This window comes from Trachymyrmex cornetzi, unplaced genomic scaffold (genome assembly GCF_001594075.2).
Source record: "Trachymyrmex cornetzi isolate Tcor2-1 unplaced genomic scaffold, Tcor1.1 scaffold169, whole genome shotgun sequence".
Taxonomy (NCBI): Eukaryota; Metazoa; Arthropoda; class Insecta; order Hymenoptera; family Formicidae; genus Trachymyrmex; species Trachymyrmex cornetzi.
In genome coordinates, this window is record NW_017296298.1 from 288,198 (window position 1) to 309,039 (window position 20,842).

The window sequence follows — 20,842 nt, forward strand, 5'->3', positions numbered from 1 at the left end:
TGTAGAAAATAGATATAAGAATAAGAGAAAAAAGTTAATGAAATTTACAAATCCTTTTCATAACATTTGTATATACGTGTTATTATTATTGTTGACATTTAACTCCCCATAAAGGGTAACCTTAGGGCCTGCGTATAAGAGAGGAAATATTGGAAATAGATATTAAATATAAGATAATATATAAATTAAATATAAGATAATAAATTTCGTAATAAATTCTTCTATCTTTATTGAGTTTGTAATGTTTACTTATGTTACATTTTGTTACAGGATATTCATTAGTTCTTAAATTATTTCAAAACGTATTTTTCCCTGTGAACTTTAAATCAAAATAAAATATCTGACGAGAATGCTGCTAACATAAGTTGGTTGGAAACAGCAGTTTTAAATTTACCGCTTGTTGTGTGACGTCACACTTCGACAATTTTGATTGGTCGCATGCGCGTGAGCATACCCTTATCCTTAGGGCCTGCGCACAATAGAGGAACAAGAATTAGATATTAAGATTTCATCCTATCAGAAACCGTGTATTCCGATGTAATCAGTTTCTGATAGGTTAAAATCTTAATATTTAATTCCTGTTCCTCTATTGTGCTCAGGCCCTTATACCATGGACACCAGTTGACACTGCGACTGCTCACATCGTACTGTAGCGTGGTTGTGATAGGTTCAGGTTTTCTAACCTGAATATAGTCGTCAACTTTAACGATTCATAATATTCATATCTTGATTTGCGGGACAAAGTGACGCTTATTTCTTTTATTTCGTGCAAAAATACGTCGAATAAGGCTAATTTCATTGATTTTTGTGCGGGGTCTGAACAATTACCGTGCATTTTTACTGATTTTTACTATTAAGATTTGCAGTGAAGGAGTTATTCTAAATAAATACCAATTGTGATTATTGCTAATTTTTGTCTCAAAATCAACAAGGCAGTTATGGATACACAAACAGTAAATACTCGAAGGAAAATATTGAGCCAAGTAGTTTCCAGCATTTTAGTAGAGTGTGGTTATGATACGTGTGAGAAACAAGTATTGGAAACACTCACCGAAATGTTACAATCATGTAAGGGTCAAATTTAGACTTACAAGCAGTTAACTTAATTCTCTCATAAATTTTCTTTAATTTTTTAAAATCCGTCGTTTCTTTATCTATCATAAATTTATTATATAATATTTACATTGTAATATATAATTTAGTAGCAACATCTTAAACTCTTAACTATTAATTCTTCATCTTTTGACGCGTTAATCTTTGTTTACAAAAAGAGTAGCAAAAATAATGATTTTAATAAAATTATTCAGTCAGATTATTTTTTTTTTCTTTTCATGAATGAGTACAGTTATTGTGGAGATTGGCGCTTCAGGAAGAAATTATTGTGAACTTTCTGGGAGAACAGAGCCTCTTATAGCAGATGTGATATTGGCATTAATTAATATGGGCATAAAATTAGATAATATAGAGACTTATGCAAAACGACAAAGTAGGACAGTCCTACCGACACTTCAGCAGCAGACGCAAGCAAAACAATTGAATATCTTGCAAGCTGGTGTTAAGCAAGGCCATCCATCGCATATACCAAATTATTTACCATATTTTCCTGATCCACATGCATATATTAGAACTCCGGTAAATATTTGTTAATTATAATTATGTGCTACATGTATATACATACATATGAACACATACACTTTACATATGTGATAAAAAATATTGCATATGAAACTAATAATAAAAATATATTGTAGACACATAAGCAACCAGTAACTGAATATGAAGCAATCAGAGAAAAGGTAGCAACGCAAAAACGAGATATCGAGAGAGCTTTAACAAGGTTTATTGCAAAAACAGGAGAAACACATAGTTTATTTCTCACAGAAGATAATAGCATGTTTCCTTGTAAGAGAATTATTTATATTGAATCATTCAGCACTTCAATGATCCGAAGAAAAAATCTTATATATCTGTTTTGCTTTTAGTAATATCCTGTAAACCACAATTTCCAAGTTATATCTCTGCTCTTTTACCTCAAGACCAAATATTTGAACCAGATCCAGAGTTTCAGTTTGATTCAAGTCCTGTGAAAAAGAAGAAAGAGCAACAGACCGAAGATAGACTTACAGAGGAAGGTAAGCCTTTTGTACAATAAAACATTTAAATAATACAATTAGTTTAAGAACTTAAACTAACTCTTTGCCTGCAGGTAACCAAACACAAAACGAAAATATGGAGCAAAATGGTGAAACTATTACTCAACAAGATGTTATAGATAATCCGTATTTAAGACCTGGAAAAATTCCTAAAAATAAAATGTCAAGTACAACGATGGGACAGCATTCTGTTACAAAAGAGCTACTTGAATGTTAAGTATCATGATGTAATATTAATTACTATATAAAATAAGATTCGAAAAGTTCACGATGGTGGTATTTTTACGAATTGTAACTGGAAACTCGAACTCTTCTTATGTATAGATCCATATTTTATATTTAATTCGTTTTTATACCTGAATCATTAAGTTAGACGATAAAAATTATATTTTTATTCTGTATTTACATGAAAGTATTTCGAAATACATTCATCACTGAAAATATATATTATAACATTCTATGTCGATTTTTAGAATTGATCCACGGCATATATGCGCGCATGTTATGTACTCACCTACGTAACATATACTAGGAAATAATTATCGTCATATTAAAACTCTCCATCATATAGCAATATTAATTAAAGCATATGTAGTACATATTAATATCATTTGAAAAATAGTTTGGAAACATAATAAAAAGAATGTGATTTAAACTATTATTGCCATAGAATTTACAAATAGATTTTTTTATTATACAAGATAATCCACTTAAACTGAAAACTTTAAATATTTCATTTATTTTTAATATACGAAAAAATTTCTCAAATGAAAGCGAAATGGTTTCGAGGGAGGCGTCACATATCACGTCTTAGTGCCGAGATACCGTGTCTCCAGTATTTTATAATTAATTTGTATAGCTATATATACATGGCTATTTAATAAATATGTAGCAATTATATGATTATATTTATTTTATAAAATCATTTTAGTTTCATCTGATAATATTGTATACAAAAAAGTTAAGAATATTATAAATACGTGTTACTTTTATAAATATGTTTAATTTTATCGAAAAAATGTTCATTAAACTTATTTTTGGACAGTACATATTTTAATACAATTAAAAAAAGAAATTAACAAAGAAGTGTATGTATGTGTTTTACAATTTTATACAGAGTATTTCCTTCAACTCGAGTATTTAAAATATCTGTTGGTTTTAATGGCACAATAAAATATTAAAAGGAAAAATTGTACGTTAAAGTATCTTCTAAAATTCTAAATAATCTAAATTATCGATTTTTTTGTAACTCTATCTGAATATGCAAAGTAGTTAGAGGAATTACATTACATGAAAAATTCCATTTTTTTAAATGATGAGAACCTTTTGATATATCAAAAAATGTGACCTTAAAAAAATTTGTTGTAGTATTTGTCCTTTCAAAAAAACAACTTTTTCCTTTTATGTTTTGTAATATCACTAATATATTGTGGCGCGATTATATCGCCATTACTTCGACTGAAGATGCATTCGGAAATACATAATTTTCATTCGAAAATATCACATTTTCGGAATCGCACGAGAACACATGCAAATATCGAGACCTGCTCAGCTGTTCGATGCAGAAAAAAAAAGGACAATACAAAGACAGACACGAGACGGTTAAACCGAATACGGGCAAACGAATAAAGAGCATAACGACGAATAACAGTTCTAAACGGCATTTTAATTAATATACATGCCATGACAATTCGATATCGAGGTAAAATATAATATGCACGCGCCGTAATTCGATGTTTAGAAATAATGGGATATAGCCGCTGTATCTTGCACAGGCAAGAAAATAAAGTCAAAATATTGCGTTGGATATAAAATCTGTAAATTAAAGCTTTCTCGAACATTCGAGAAGAATTCTAAAATACTAATGCCAATTGAGCCAAACACTGGTTGTAAGTGTGTATTTTAATATATATGTCATTTATTAAAAATGAATATTAACATGTAAACGTTTCGATCTATGGTCAAGGTTCTCTTCAATACAGAAATATATATATATTGACCAAATTAAAAACCATTAACAAATAGAATGTACGAAAAAACTGTGGTATCCTAATTAATCTTGGTAATCTTTGTAATCATCTGATTACAAAGTCAACTAAAAAAATAAAGATTTTTCGTTAAAAAAAAATGACTTACAGTAACGGTTATAAAATAATTGAATTCGAGAAGAAGTAAATAGGTTTCTCCGAGACTGAGATCAGGAAGCAATTGCGAGAGGAGAGTGAAACACTTCTCCTCTGGCTCTCTTCGCGTTTAGTTGTATAGATTTATCGTGCTCGAAATAAAGATTGTAATTTTTTACCAAGTTGAGTCGATCATTGGCACTGGTCACATCATAGTCCGAATCCCGTAATAAACACCAAAATATAATATCAGAGATATTTTAAATGCTCAAGTTAAAAGAAATACCCTGTATGTGTTATTATACCTAGAGGAAAGCCCCTATTATGAGACGCCTAATATGAGATAGCGGCGTTTCTGCTAAACTAATAAACGCTATCTATTGGTTTCATTATGAATTTATTGCTCTTGAATTGAAAACTATTTAGTGGAAAATTCAAATTATTAGATCATGCCTGCAGTCGTTGTAAAAAAAGATTTTAGAATTTGGATGTAAAGTTTCATTGAGAAGAGCCTTTAAACCTTGTTCATTATTTAATAAGTAAATATTTGGCAATAAATTCTTCATGTAGTGATGGAGCAAGATCGTACTAATAGAAAAATATGAAATATGTTGAATTGTTTAATTACAGAAATTTGATTTGATGATCATAAAATCATAAGGCGTGAAAATCGTAATATGAGATACCCAGGAGCATAGATTATTTCTAATATGAAATAATTTATGCTCTTATGTCATAGTGAAAATCGTTACTAAAGTATAAATATTATTGTACAATAATAAAAAGAATAACCGGAATGAACATCGAGTGCCTGTTTCTGCGATGCTTGATTCCAACTATCCGAAGACAAGTCTTGGGTACAATGCGTCGTATGCTCACAGTGGTTGTGGCTGTTTGTATTTTAGAAACATTAAATAAAGTTGTTTAATTGCAATGTTGATGTACTTTGCGTTTATTATCGATTTCACGAGGTATCTCATATTAGGAGCACAATTTTTTGATTTTGTGATTTGCTCACTTTTTACATTTCTTTAATTAAAAAAAAAAATAATTTGAATTAAATTTTACATATTATTATCTTAAAAGTTATTAATCTTAAAAGTTATTAAATTTCCTTCAAAACGATCTATTATTTTTTTAAATTCCATCTATAGACTTCTAGCATTTACCCAAAATAAACTCGGTATCTCATAATAAGGGCCTTTTCTACATATATAAAATTACTTTTATATAGAAGTATTAGAGATATTAGCCTTTTTAAATAAAATATGCTAAACTAAACATTTTCCATCTAATTACCTAGGAGATCAAAGATTAATTTTTAATTTATATATATATATATTTGCGTTTATAATCATAATAATAAAATTGAAAATTATTACATGTTAAGTTGTTCAATTGTATGTTATAAAAAATATGTTAAACGTTATAAAAATTATAAATAATAAAAAGTGAATATTGATTATAGTTGCTTATTTATTTATAAAGGCCTGTGCGTTTTAGAATTTGCGTATATTTGTGACTATACATATTCCCAAACAACACGAATGACTGTCTGTCGACTTATAGTCAACTTTTTTCCAATCGGCATATAGTTGACTGTTGAAAGTTGACTTAAAATCGGCTGTTCCCAGTTGACGTAGAATAAGTCGACATTCTAAGTCGTAAGTTGACATTAGAATGTCGACTGTTAGTTGACTTTTTTTGAGACATTCGTCAAGTATTAGTCGATTATTAGTCGACATTCGATCAACTTATAGTCGACTTTCAGTCGACTTCGTGTTGTTTGGGTTATTTCTTTTTAAAACATTTTCATTAAAAAATCTAATCTTATATATATTGAACGAGCAAAAATAAACTAACAGAACAAATAAATTAATTTCAAAATCTGTTAAACATAATACATAGCACATAATTAGTACTTACAACATAGAGACACAACACACACACATACATATATATATATGAATATGTTGTGTGTGTAAACACTAAGCAAAATCTTGCATGCTCTCTTCTTGAAAAATTTTATTTTTCTTGTATTATTTAATATTGATACCATGGCTGACGACGTACCCAGCGCAATTTCATACCAGAAGCTGTACGAATTTTTATGCTAGCACATTCCGCTGCACGTACTGTCTCTTTCACGCTTTGCATGAGATTCTGAGCATTTCCGACAAGCATGTCCGTTGCTTCCTGATCTTCTTCCGTACCTGTGTTAACATCATAAAAGCAACTATCAGATTAAGTTGGAAAAATAACTTTCTTATTATTTAAAATACATCCATGTTTACATATATTTTTCTCATATAAATCTTTAAAATTGTTGTTATTACTATTACATGATTGTAAAATTATATTTGTAATATAAAACTCTAAACACAATGCGAAGTAACAGCGATAGCGATAGAAACAGAGGAATCCAACATTCGGGAATGCATATGTATGCACATAGGAACACACTGTAATCTTGAAATAGAAAAGTATATCACAGTCTACACGCGATCAGATTGGCCTTTTTATTTCTTTCGCAGCATTGTACAACGGGAGGCAACAATTATATATCGCTTATTTCTTCTATTCTTATCTCTACTATTTTTATCGTTGTCCTTGTCGCTGCTGCATTGTGTCTAGGGCTTAAGAATGATATTTTAACTAACGTATTAAATGACAATCATATCAAATGGAATGGATAAAAGGATAAATATGCACAATATAAATATATAATGTCATTCTAAACTATATAACAACCGATAAATATTTTTTGTAAAGTGAAAAAGGATTTTCTTCACAAATGTAAAATCTTTTGTGAAGTGTGTGTATGCGTGTGTGCGCGCGCGCGTGCATGCGTGCGTGCTTTACATGCAGGATATGTATGATAATTTCCCATATCCGATTTTTTTCCACAAGAACAATAAACCCCCTCTTAAAACATTGTATACATATCTTTTTATAAGTAGTTTTGTTGATTGAAAAAAAACCGCGACTTTTGGTGGACTACCACTTCTGAATATTTATCGTACTTTTATATGCAAAATAATTAAAGGGATCTATTATGTAAAAAAAGTCATATTCAATCAAATTCCATTTTAAAAGTGGAGGTAACTTTCACATCTTTTTGACATCTCTACTTAGAAAAGAACAAAGTGGCCAAAAATACGTTCCCCTCAAAATCGTTTCACTTATGTATGAAACGATTTTCTGTATCATCTATATTTTCGAGTTATTGGCTTGTCATACTTTACGTGAGTCACTTTGTTTATATACAAGGTGTTTGATAAAAACCGTAACAATGCTTAAGGATAGATTTCTAAAATCATTTTAAGACAAAAATCCTAATACCAAAATATCGAGTCTATAATAATTTTTGAATTATAAGCATTTAAAATTGTTGAATCATCGCCTAAAGTTCGCGCGTCCAGATATGATATGATACAACGAAAAATGTCAACCATATCTACCTTGTGCTGAGTTCAGATTCCCACTCGAGTGTCACCTAGGTATCACTCCATCCTTGTTGTTTATCGTACATTAGACAAGGACATAACACCTGGGGAGCATCTCGATGGGAATCTGAACACGCCTTTGGAAGTCTGTAACTCTTAACGATAGTGTATTGTTATGTCACTGTGTTGCGCAGCTTTTTTTACTATATATAATATTTGCGCAACGATAATAAATGATGCCAATACTGTCATTGAGAGTTATAAAATTCCAGTGTTAAACACGCAAACTTTAGGCATAAGATTCGCTAACTTTCAATGCTTTTAATTAAAAAACTGTTATAGCCTCGACATTTTGGTATTATCATTTTCGTTTTAAAATAATTTTAGAAATTTATCGTTAAGCATTGTTATCATCTTTACCCTAATATATATCCGACATTGGATAATAGTATATTTCACTTTCTTGTATTCCTTTCAAGGAAAAAGTAGAGGATGCATGCTGTGCTTTAGATGCTATGTGTATCGCATAACAATCAATATCATATTTTTTAAATAAAAAGAAAAAAACAACATCAAAAGAAAAAAAAATAAAGATAACATCAAGCAAGTTTACAACTTCTTTACCATAAAGCATCAGCTCTTCCCAGGTTGGAAGTGTCTCTATATATAAACAATTTAAGTTTTTCGTTAATGATGCAATGATTTCTATTTTATTAATCAATTAATGATTTCTATTTTATTAATCAATGTTTAAATAGAGATATTATATCACTAAAGTCGTTAATACATATTTCTTAATAGTTAATTAGACCGGAAATGATTTGTTATGAAATATAATCGAGATATATGAATATACTATATGCAAAAGAAAATGTAATCTGTACCTTGTGCTCCAAGCATAGTGGCTTTTACTGTAGACAGTATTTTCAATTGTGTTCCAATAGTAGGTATACGTTCGCAAACTTGGAGAAGATTCTAAACAATTATTACAATAAAATTACATAAAATTGACACATAAATTGTAATAAATAATGATATTTTAATAAAATTGATATATGTATATAGCAATAATGTACGAACCGTTCGAATACGTTTATCAGTACATTCCCTGGCTAGTTCCTTTGCGAGACGTGTTACTTCCTGAGAAGCTTCTGCAATAGCTTTGGCACATGCGATAAGATCTCGTTTATTACCACCTTCACCTCTAACTAGTCCCGATAATCTGCCCATTAAAATAGCCATCTTCTTTGCTGCGGCAATAATTTCGTTATCTTTGCTGGACCATTGTCGTACTTCTTGATGTAAACCATGAGCGGCCATCTATACAATAGATTTCATAATGTAATTCCAGTTCATGTACGTCGTACATGATTTTTGTTCTGCAGGCAACCACTGATTTTACGATAACAATGAAAATAAGAACGACCTTCAATGGCCTTGATCTTGAAAAATGTTATTACTGTTATCATGCTCCTGAACAATATTCAAGATATATTCCTCTTAAAAATGTATTCTTGAAGTAATGTTGGGAAAATTCTAATACAAAAATGTCGAGGCTACAATAGTTTTTGAATTATAATTGGTTAAAGATATAATGTGTAATTTCGAAAACTATTATTCTGGATATTTTCGTATTAGGATTTTCTTCCCTAATGTTCAAAAGAATCCAGAAATAATAATAGAGGCTATAACAGTAAAATGATTTTTGACTTATAAATTTAAAGTTAACTTATAATTTAAAAAATTATTGTTGTCTCGACATTTTCGTATTAGGATTTTTGTCTCAAAATTACCTCAAGAATATATCCTTAAGAGGAAATGCGGTAATTGTGGGACACCCTGTATATATATATATACATACATATGTATGTACATTAAGCGCGCGCGCGCGCGCACGCACGCAGATATAGATATATATACATATAATATATAACTTTATACAAATTTTAGACAATAAATTGAGTAACATTTGTTTTACCATTATTGGTTGATTGGGTTGAGGCGCATGCATAAACATTTCTTCTTCATCGTCTGTCTCAGGAGGAGGCGGTCTCGGAGGTGCGATATTGCTTCCAGGCAAAGGCGGACGAGGAGGTGCCACTTCTACATAATAAATAAAAATTGCATTTTTCAAAAATATAAGTGTAAAATTTTATAATATAATTACATTATATTTTCTTTCATCGTGTAAAACAACTCCAAAGTAAGCATGAAAATCTATATCTAATCTGTTACAAGTAATTATAATAAATAAGATTCTGTGAAACACTGTTTTATGATGAGTTGCATGCGCATTGTTACTAAAGAATAGATATTGCTGCACAAATAATATATGAGACAAATAGATAAATTATTGTAAATATGTGAGTTACAATTTTTTAAATAATATTATGATTTATTATAAACTTAATAAAATGTTATGAAGTTTATTATTTTTTATTTTACATAAATTCTTCATATAGCATATTATTAATGAAAAGAAAAAAAATGAAGAAACTAATAAATCATGCTATAAAAAAGCAGATGATAAAATAATTACCATCGTCGATATTATAATCGTAATAATCTAGTAATCCATGTAGCATTAAAAGCAAAAATGTATTACATTAAAATGTAGGGCAAATTTCATAGAATATGTTCCCACATGCGCCTAATTATACAGTGCCTGCCAAAAGTTCCGGGCCACCTAAATAATTTCTGAAAATTTAAGATATAGAATTGAAATTTATAGAGATATAATGGGATCATAAAATCTATTGTGTAATCAAGTGGAGTCGAGTGAGAGCTCGACACATGACAGAGATTTTGCGGTTCCCCTTGCTGTCTGCTTCTTGGGAATATTAAGATGGGTGATTTTCGAAGATGAATGATAGATTTTATGATTCTATTGGGTCCTTATAAACTTCAATCCTATATTTCAAACTATTCAGTTTTTAGCACGGAACTTTTGGAGGACACTATATATTATGTTAACATAATATTATATTTGGATGTAAAAATACATAAATATGCAACAATATTTTATACTTTAATGAGCTATTATTAAACAATGTTCTTATACATATATAAATGTTATTATATCATAATTATAATCTCTAATTATATGTATATAATTTGGTATAATAAAGATTAATAGAAATGTGTTATGAAATTATGATAATCATGAACTGCTGTGAAATATTGTGAAGATTATTTGTCATTAGGAGCAAAATATAGTTTGATTTATTAAATATAAGATAGAAATTTGTATCAAATATATCTTAAGCTTATGCTCATTTAAACGTGTAATAAAATTTATATAAGTAATAAGGTATAATCACTTATTTTAGTTTTAGAAATAATAAAGTATATCATATTCTTGTTTCTTTTAGTATCTGCCTGCTTCATATCGTTATAATCATATAACATTTTATATACGCTTTATCTTCAATTATTGCATGCTTCATATAAGAAAAAAGAAACATTAAAACATTAAAAACACAATATTTATTTACGGACAAATAATTATTATAAATTACCTCCGTCATGAATCGATTTGTCTAACTCGTCGGAAGCCAATTCTTGACACAAAATATTGGGGTTCTCTACTAATTGGGGAGTACAAATAAAATTAATATAATTACTATCCGATACCAATAAATCAAATTATTAATCATTGTTACTTTGATCTGTATTTTACATATGATAAAAATGAATACGAAAATGTTAATGCAATGATGGTATAATGCAAAAATAATATTAATCTAATTTTATCAAATGTAATATGGAATGTACATAATAAATGTGTGAGTTTGTGCCTGCACACGCACACATACATATAAATATTATAAACACATACGCGTATATTTGTTTATAATATTATATTAAATTATATAATCTTCATCAATCTTTATTATATAGCTTCAAAGATAAAATGTATTTGTAAAATTGTATTGCACACAGCCATGCATAAAACATATCATGTAAAACCAGATACCTTTATCTTTGGAATAAGTATATCGGATTGGAATTTGATCTGTAAAAGATATATTCAACAAACTTATTCCAACTTATTCCTTATCATTTATTATTAAATTGATATTATGCATTTCATTTTCCATATATTTTATATATTTTATTTATACTCGTGCCTAAATATATATGACACGTTTTTTATTTAAAGATTTATTTTTATATTATCACATAAAAATTATTATATATTCTTTAAATAATATTGTGTGAAAAGAAGCACTATAATTTAATTTAAGTAAATATTTCAAAAATTAAATATTAAATTTGATAGCTATTATAAATATTATTCTATACAACTATTGGCTATATTTATATTTACATTTGTTTATTTAACTTTATGCTTAACGCATAATTTATGTTGAAATACTTTAATATGATCTGATATTGGCAACGCCACCCAAGATCAAACTAATAAGGATCAGTAAATAGATATTTTTAAACTCTAAAACTTTGTCTGAAACATTTTTTCAATAAATGCTTTCTGAGATTAATTAGTCGTTCCGGGATTTTTGGACCTCACTATATAACGTTTCATTTATAAATTAAAGAATAAGTTTAACAATTAATTACTACCTTTATAAATTAATTCTCTCTTTTTTTACAAAATGATGTGTCAATTAATTATTAAAAGATGATTACTAAACCAATTTGATTTTGGCTTCTATTTTAAAAAAGGGTTCATTTTTAGGAATATTTGACGTGTGTATTAAATTTAAAAAATGAACTTACCGTCATTAATATGTAACTGTGACATTTCTAGAGGCGGGACCAAATCTGGCTGGATTACAATAGCTTTTCGAACTTGTCCAACATTGGCTAACAACTGCAAACACAACCATAATAAAATACATATTGAATATCTGTTTAATATATATGTAATATATATATTGTGTTAAATACATATATTGAATTTTTATGGAATATGCTAGTCAAATAAGAGATACATACTGCACGATTATTTTCTCTCCAGCGTGATACGGCAGTGTTGTCATGGATGTTCATTGCTACTAGTTTTGCATCTTGGACCATTGGAGCAACGCCTATTAGATATAACATAACAATTAATTACAGAAAAATTGTAAATAAAACTTTCTTCAAGTTTTGTATTCGTAAAAAAATATCACTTCTTTTAAATTTAAATTTTTCTTTGTTGAATTAAGGCTCCTGAGTGCTAATTATCTTACATTGAATCATGACGTTATAAATAAGAAATGTGTCATAAGCAATATGTTGATTTTTCTCGCGTGTCATTTATAAATACTCAGGAGCTGTAAATTTATTTTTATCGAACCAAATTCGTATCATATTATTTTTCTTTGTTGAACCAAAATCAGATAAATATATGTTTAACTATCATACATATAGTATATCTGTAGGTTGATTCCTGAGATCATTTTGAGACGAAAATTCTAATACCAAAATGTCGAGAGTAATAATAGCTTTTGAATTATGAGCATTTATAGTTAGCGAATCATACCGGATCTTATCTAAGATAATTAATATACCTTATATATTAATTATAATTAATTATTATTGCATTATTACTATAATTGTAAGAATAATAATAAAATAATAACTGAGTTATAGACTCCTTAAATCACAACCGATAAGACAAAATTCGTAAAAAAGACAATAGGAGTCAATCTCTAGTTGTTAAAATTTTGAGAATTTATTACATCAAAAATATCATATAACCTCGTACGTTTCAACTCCTGTTTGAGTCATCTTCAGCAATTCAATATTAACAAGTACAGCAAAAATAAATGCAGCCAGTATCTTCATACTCTCAATTGTCAATGTATGCGATTATCAGAAAATTTGTGAGGCCATAAGCAATATAATTGTAAGATTATTAAACAATTGGAAAGTATTAATATATATATAAATAGTACGTACTGCTTTGAAGAACATCGGTAGCGTGATTTACTCTTTGTATAAAGGCAGGATCTTCGCTGTTGTCACTTTCCTGTTTTGCCACGAGTATAACTCGATTTGCAAGACGCGCGATAGATGCTGTATTATCAACCATCTTTTGCGGTAGGGCCTTAGCAATCGCTTCTTCACAAAGGAACGAATGCTTCTGCATCTGCTCTTCAGAAATTTTGATAAAATCGCCGCTATTGGTCGCTTCATCGCACAATGCTCGTGCCCGTTGCATAATTTCCGCATATTGTTGCCGTAAATTTTCGAAATGCTCGTCTGCGGCTTTACTGTCTGGATAAGTCATGCGAATTCGTCCGGCATTGATCAGTTGTGGTGTCAAGGATTCCACTTGTGAAGCACTAGCGGATAGAGCTTCGGCCAATTTCTTGTTTCCTCCACTCCCTGCAACAATGCGATGAATTTAACTATTTAGAAGGAAAAGAAAAAAAAAACCAAGAACGAAGAGATGTTTTCTTCCAAAAAAAAAAACTATCTTAAATTATGTTTCTGCTATCTCTCCAAATCTTTTTTCTTTTAAAAAATACAAAATTTTTGTACAATATCCATATATACGATATTACATACCGCCAGCCGCAACCATTCTTGCAGTTTTTGCCGCTCTATTTGAGAACGTTTGCAATGCGCATGTTTTGTCATTAAAATTTTGATCACGTCCCGGTGTGCCTGCGGGAGTTAAAACAGCATCTGTGAATTGCTTTAAAGGTGTAGTGATGTCAATAAAGTCCTCAACGACGCGAGATACAACGGCTTGTTGTATCCTGTTCTTTAACTCGTAGAGTTTGTGGGATAGCTGTCGCGCAATATCCTGAGCGTGTGGAGTGTTGCCTTGACCATGGGCGCAGAGGTCGGCGAGTTGATGAGATAAGTTGTCTACTTCATCGCATAATTGCAAAATCTCCGCTTTGTGTATACCTGGCAAGCCTTCGGCCACCTATTACTCGAACATAAAGTTGTCAATATTAATAAAGAACACGAAATCAAAAAATAATAATGCATGGAGCACTGCAAGCATCGCAAATTTTCTCTCAAAATGAATTTTTGATAATTTAGAATAGATATAGTTGTTTGTTAGTGTGTGTATGCTAGTATATCGTAAAAAATATATACAGGGTGTTTGATAAGTAACGATAAATCTTTCGCACGGGGGCAGAATGGACTAAACTGAGTCGAAAAGTCCTCTACCATTTTCGCAATAGTTAACAAGATATTAATTGCTAAAAATTGATGAAAATTGGTCTTCAATAATTTTTTACTCAAATACTATCAATTTAAAAAAAAACAGACAAAAACTATTTATTTTCTTTTCACAAAGTTCTGAGAATTTTTTCAGAATTTTTTAATACCGTATTTTCTCATGTTGATAAAGATAAGAAAATGCAGTACTAAAAAGTTGATAAAAAATTCTGAAAAAAATTCTTAGAGCTCTATGAGAAGAAAATAAACAATTTTTGTCTCTTGCAGTTTTTCTGTAAAGTTAATAGTATTTGAGTAAAAAATTATTGAAGACTAATTTTCGACAATTTTTAGTAATTAATATCTTGTTTACGATTGCGGAAATTGTAAAATGGCAGAGGACTTTTCTTCTCAGTTTAATTAATTCTGCTTCTGTGTGAAAGATTTATCGTTACTTATCAAATAATCTGTATATATGAAATTTATTTTTACAAGATTTTAAATATATTTAAACTGAGCTTCAAATAAAAGTTTACCTGTAGAATTATAATTTAAAACAAATTTTATTAAAACTTTGAAATTTATTTATTAGCAGAATTTTTGTTTATACTACATACGCAGGTTAGCAAAATATTAAAAAATTCTACTGAAATTATTCTTGTCTATAAACGAAGAATGTACTGTCATCGAATCGTTATACAAAATTTATGATATTTGGAATACTCCATATGGATTCTCAGCTATAATAAACATTGATAATAAACATTATATGTTGGAAAAATAACAAAATGTATTTACAGACTCACATTTGCTATAGGTTGCTCATTCTTTCTATGCGCAGCATTGAAGATATCAAGCATTATAGAATAAATATGACTTTTTTTAAATTTTATTATATAAAAAATCAACGATAATAATGTGCTACTATATTTACATCATGTATGCAGTAAATATTTAATACGACCGAAATGATTGTTTCGACAGGAGATGATTACATCATACCTTCTTTCCCTCGTGTATTATTAAAGCTATAGCCCTTTTACCGAGTCCCTTGTCATCGTGTTGTGGATTTAGAAGCCATTTATTCGCTTGTTCTAATCGACCCGCCACTGTGTGCGCTGTTTGCGCAGTTCCCGATTTATCCGCTGCTATCAAAGCAGACGCTATCAACCCGCGGAGCTCATTTAATTTCTCTTTAATACTGCGTGCTAAGGCTTCCGCTTGAGGTGTAGTGCCTTCGTATAGACATATACATATGATTAGTTAAACAAAATCAAATTTCTTGTACTATAAATGCATATGTAACATTTTTTAATAAGAGCAAACATGATATAAAGATTGCGTTCCGTTATTCACTGAAAATCTATAGTCCTTATTATATTTCTTTTTTGGTACTCGCAATGAATAACAAAATTCAGTCACAATTGTACGACGCAAGTTACCTTTCTCATTTTGGCGTAGTTCGCAAAGAGCATCAGTCATAGTGATAATTTGTGATGCCAGTTTAGATATGGGCTCTGCCTGCGACGGAGATAGATAATGTTCCGCCAGACGCAAAGCCTGTTCTATTATTTGACGAAGACTTTTTTCACCTACGCCACCTCTTAGAGCCAATCCATCGTCTAACCAATCGTAAGCTGCCCGTATCCTGGATTCTATAGCGCTTTGAGCCTTCTTCAATACCTAATGAAATATAAAAATATAACACGTTTATTATCTTACTGTTAATTAAGTTTGCATGATTGCATTAAACGAAATACAAAATAAATTACGGTTAATTGATCAGCATCCCATTCTTCTTCGTCATATGTTGTTAATTGCAATACCCGAATAATTTCATTCAATTCATCAGACATTCTTCCAGACAAGTAATTACGATTTTCTGCTGCTTCGTCCGCACCTTTCCCACCTTGTGAAATGATATGGATAAAAATCTTCATAGAACAAATTAGAATTGGTGCGAGTGTTTTCACCTGCAAGTGTATTAAGCATTAATATTTAAAATCATTGGTTGTACACATTATTTCATACTACAGTGGCATTAATCTATATTATAAAATCATCGTATAAAAATTGAAAAAATATGTAAGTGTAGTCTCTTGTTACACTCACTTGCTCTAAGCAGCGCACCAATATCTCCCGATGTACTTGATGTGTTAACTCCTTTTCACGAGCGCTCACTTCTCTTGACACTTTGCTGAGGCACGGACTTAAATTCTTAAGAAAATGTACTAGATCTTCCATTGTTTCAATAACTTCGGTGACAGCCAAATAATCTAATACACGTTTGCATTCACGTATAATTTTTCGTACTTCGCTTTCATCAAAGCAGAGAAGTAAGGAACTTGTGCCTTGCAAAATACCACGTGAGCCTTCTATAAGCTTTTTTCTTAAAAAAAAACAAAGGCGACATGAATTTATATAGTATTTGTGTGTGAGAATTTAATTTCATATAAAAACTTTATAAAATTTTACCTAGCAGGTCCAGAATATGGATCTTCCTTCAACATTGCCGATGCTTCCTCCAAAAGACGAGAAGCACCTTCGACACGTTGCAATGCTGCTGGCATGTCTTGTTTAAGTAAAGCATCATCAGATGAGTTTATAGTTTCTTTTCCAACCTGAAAATTAAAACAGATGCAAGATATAATATAATAAAATAAAATTAAGTAAATGTTTTTGCAGTTATTTTTATACAGAAATTTTTTGGATAAAAGCGAAAACTAAATTCTAGAATAATATGGCATCTAGAAAATACATATCCGAAAAAAATTTCAAAGCCTGAATAAAAAACTATAGTTTTTGCTGGACTTTTTAACTTTAAGTTACATAGTTTTTCTCGGTAATTTTTATCATTTTTTAATTACAAACACTTACTTTCACAAGATTAGTTACAGCCATGCTAACAGCTTGTACAGGCCTTCCCAAATCTGGCATTGCATTTCCATCTTCGGCTTCTTCATGTAAAATAACAAGTCTTGATACCTATAAAAAACATAATAACTATTAAAACAGTTTTAAATGAATGTTAGTCTAAATGATTTACATTCACAAAAAAATACAAATTTATCAATTTATACTTTATAAATTTATAAATTTATATTATGAATTCATGTGTATATAAATTTATTTACTTCTATTATATTGTTTATATCAATTTGTAAATTTATATTATAATGTAAAAATATCATAATTTAAATTTATATAAAACTTTTTGTAAAGCCTTGTAGTATAAAATATTACGTATACAATTAATTTATACAACTAATATTTGTTAAAGTTTTTAAGTAGTTGCCGCGGTCATACATTATAGAATCATGACATCATAAGCGAAAAATAACACTTGAAGTTTCTTGTTATGTAAATAAAGAGAATTTGAATGAAATAAAATACGAGAACGCTTTCAAACACTTGTACACGCTTTCAAACACTTGTTGTAAAAATAGGCCAAAGTTTTTCCTAACAATCAGTAAATAATCGTAAAAAACACGTAAAATGAAAATAGGCTACGTATGCGCGTTAAAATAAAAACTAGTAAAAGCACTTTATGTACTTATTTATTGACTGAAAATAAATTCGGCGCGCAATTTGAAGAATTGGATATGAGTATATAAATTAACAGAATTTTTTCAGCACTAAAGATCCAGCTTGACTGTTTAGGGCTTTTATTTACAATTCGTTTCACATTACGATTTTATAAGACACTTCGTATTATTTATTGACTGCCAGAAGGGGAGGGAGGAAGTAAGGATAGATTTGGCCTATTTTTACAAGTGTTTTAAAATGAACTCATTATTCTGTTTTACTCAATTTTCTTTATTTACAAATAATATTCAAGAAACTTTAACATGTCATTTATGTAAAAAAAAATTATATAATTTCATTTCAAAAAGTGAAGATGACTTTTTTAGCACCTTCACTTAGAAAAAAAGCGATAAAAAAATATGTCCTTTTCAAAACCGTTCTACTTTAGTTTGAAATGTTTTTCCAGATCTTCCATATTTTTTAAGTTATTGGCTTATCACACTTTATATGAGTCATCCTGTATATGCATGTGTGTGTGTGTGAATAAATTATTATCATATAATTAAATATAATATGTACGTTTCTATATGTGTTATTTTACAATTTTATTTATTTATATATATGTTGCATAAAATTATTATATTATTATATAAAGTATTAATCTTTTTAATAAAATATCATAAATTTTACGTTTAAAATAATTAACTAAAAAGTAAAAAATTAGCTTTCAACTTATATTTGTGATTAATTATATATATTATGAGATAGTAAGCTTAGAAACTTTGTTATATGTATATATATATATATATTTTTAGAGCACCTATCATGAAATAAGTCGAAATGAATTCCAATCTGAATTATTCCGTTTTCGCTAGAAAATACAATAGAAATGTAGGGAATAATTGAATAATTCCGATTGGAATCCATTCCAAATAATCCCATTATACATATCCAGTTATCTCGTTATATCATGAAAAAAGTAAGTGCTATAAAAAATCATAAACAAAAAAATATTATTGCTGTTATTTATGCTATAATTAATATTATTGCTGTTTATTATAAAAATACATACATATTTAAATTCAAACATATTAAAATGTAAAATGAAAGTTGATTCATTAGTATTCTAATATGTGGGAACATGTGGGATGATATGATACTATATGCTCCAACATGTCCATATTTGGACAGGTTGGAATTAGTAATACGCGGGGAGAATTTTCCTTTCAGCCAAAGAGATTAAATTTCATTTTAGAAACTGTGCGATATGTCTGAAGGATAGGTATAACAGCCCTGTTCTATATATAGAATATGATATCATAGTCCTATAAAAAGCATTGTAGATGAAACAACGAAGTTATCCTGATTTGACTTATGTCAAAATATGAGCTCAAATAATTGTCACATCAGCTGAAAACGGTTAATTTTTGTTATATTTTATTACCGATATTAAATGCAATTTTTATAGCAAACAAACGATGAACGTATTAAGACGGTCACAATAATCAATTAAATCAGGCCATAGATAGAAAAAGTTATATATATATATATTTTTTTTTTGTAGATAGCAAACACACATTTGTTTACTCAACGAGAAATCATATCATTTTTTTTCAAATATATTTTTATTTATAAATTTTTTTTCGCAGTTAATTAAATTAATGTATAACATTCCCCGAAATTCCAGAGAAGATTACGGCGAATTTCTTGATAAAATAATTCGGCAATAATTTCGATATAATAATAACAAAGAATGAATCCTTTGACACTTGAATTACCTGCTGAGCCACTGGCTCGAGAATACTCTCGATAGTCTTGGTATGGAAGACAGGCATTTTTATTCGATTTTTAGATTATAGTGCGAAAGTAACGAAAAGAGAAAGATGAGTTCCTTATACAAAATCTCTCTACGATAAAAGACACGAGTTAATCTCAATAGAAGATTAAATGACACCCATCCCCTGTTTTACTTAATTCGCTTCGAGTTATCTACCGCACACGGTCAGACTGACTTTGACCACTCTGGTGCACTCTGGATTCTCGAGTCAGACAGCACAGTATATAATATATATACAGTAGCCGAGGAGTGCAATGTAAAGGTGCCTTTTCATGTTGACGTTCGGCGTTCATTTTTGAGACGCAAGTCCAATGGAAATCCGCAAGCTTTTATATGCGAACGTCAAGCTTCGAGCATCAGAGAATGTGCAATGATGTGTTAAATAATTTTTCTAATCTAGTTTATATTTTTACTAGAAATCTAATAAGTCATCACATGAGAAAATCGCGTATTGGTTTGCCACGTTACAGAAATTCACGCCCTATATTTACATATCTATATTCATGTTACTTTTAAATTTCAACAATATAGTTAAAATTAGATATTTTAAAGATATATTAAAAAATACATTTTTTTACATTACATGTCGAAATAATGCATGCGAGAAGAATTGTCTAGTTTAACTAAAAA

The 20,842-nt window shown here is 29.3% G+C and overlaps 2 protein-coding genes across 7 annotated transcripts; one reads left to right on the plus strand and one right to left on the minus strand.

The window, feature by feature from the left end:
• The first annotated feature begins 640 nt into the window (after positions 1 to 640).
• On the plus strand, positions 641 to 2,876 carry Taf8 (TBP-associated factor 8). Its single transcript, XM_018504420.1, has 5 exons — positions 641 to 1,068; positions 1,346 to 1,632; positions 1,752 to 1,902; positions 1,983 to 2,132; positions 2,207 to 2,876. The coding sequence occupies exons 1-5, from the start codon at positions 939 to 941 to the stop codon at positions 2,368 to 2,370; spliced, it is 882 nt and encodes a 293-aa protein (XP_018359922.1). The 5' UTR covers positions 641 to 938; the 3' UTR covers positions 2,371 to 2,876.
• A 2,858-nt stretch (positions 2,877 to 5,734) lies between these two features.
• Positions 5,735 to 20,424, minus strand: Vinc (vinculin). Of its 6 annotated transcripts, XM_018504452.1 has the most exons (19): positions 20,154 to 20,424; positions 17,728 to 17,835; positions 17,326 to 17,471; positions 16,963 to 17,239; positions 16,623 to 16,823; positions 16,293 to 16,533; positions 15,853 to 16,085; positions 14,242 to 14,608; positions 13,630 to 14,058; positions 12,682 to 12,773; positions 12,463 to 12,556; positions 11,699 to 11,737; positions 11,241 to 11,309; positions 10,262 to 10,288; positions 9,701 to 9,825; positions 8,803 to 9,042; positions 8,607 to 8,697; positions 8,347 to 8,382; positions 5,735 to 6,489 (listed from the first exon to the last, which is right to left on the minus strand). In XM_018504452.1, the coding sequence occupies exons 1-19, from the start codon at positions 20,208 to 20,210 to the stop codon at positions 6,320 to 6,322; spliced, it is 3,042 nt and encodes a 1,013-aa protein (XP_018359954.1). In that variant the 5' UTR covers positions 20,211 to 20,424; the 3' UTR covers positions 5,735 to 6,319. The 6 variants fall into 6 exon arrangements, with proteins under 6 accessions (XP_018359954.1, XP_018359955.1, XP_018359956.1 ...); XM_018504453.1 differs by lacking the exon at positions 10,262 to 10,288; XM_018504454.1 differs by lacking the exon at positions 8,347 to 8,382.
• Between the last annotated feature and the right edge of the window lie 418 nt (positions 20,425 to 20,842).

Excerpts from the sequence above, each read along its gene's own strand:
- Taf8 (XM_018504420.1), top strand. The coding sequence starts at position 939 with ATGGATACACAAACAGTAAATACTCGAAGGAAAATATTGAGCCAAGTA. Across the intron at positions 1,069-1,345 it reads CACCGAAATGTTACAATCAT|TTATTGTGGAGATTGGCGCT; the intron begins GTAAGGGTCAAA and ends GAATGAGTACAG. Across the intron at positions 1,903-1,982 it reads AGATAATAGCATGTTTCCTT|TAATATCCTGTAAACCACAA; the intron begins GTAAGAGAATTA and ends TTTTGCTTTTAG.
- Vinc (XM_018504452.1), bottom strand. The coding sequence starts at position 20,210 with ATGCCTGTCTTCCATACCAAGACTATCGAGAGTATTCTCGAGCCAGTG. Across the intron at positions 16,824-16,962 it reads TGGTGCGCTGCTTAGAGCAA|GTGAAAACACTCGCACCAAT; the intron begins GTGAGTGTAACA and ends ATACACTTGCAG. Across the intron at positions 8,383-8,606 it reads CACTATGCTTGGAGCACAAG|AGACACTTCCAACCTGGGAA; the intron begins GTACAGATTACA and ends GTTTATATATAG.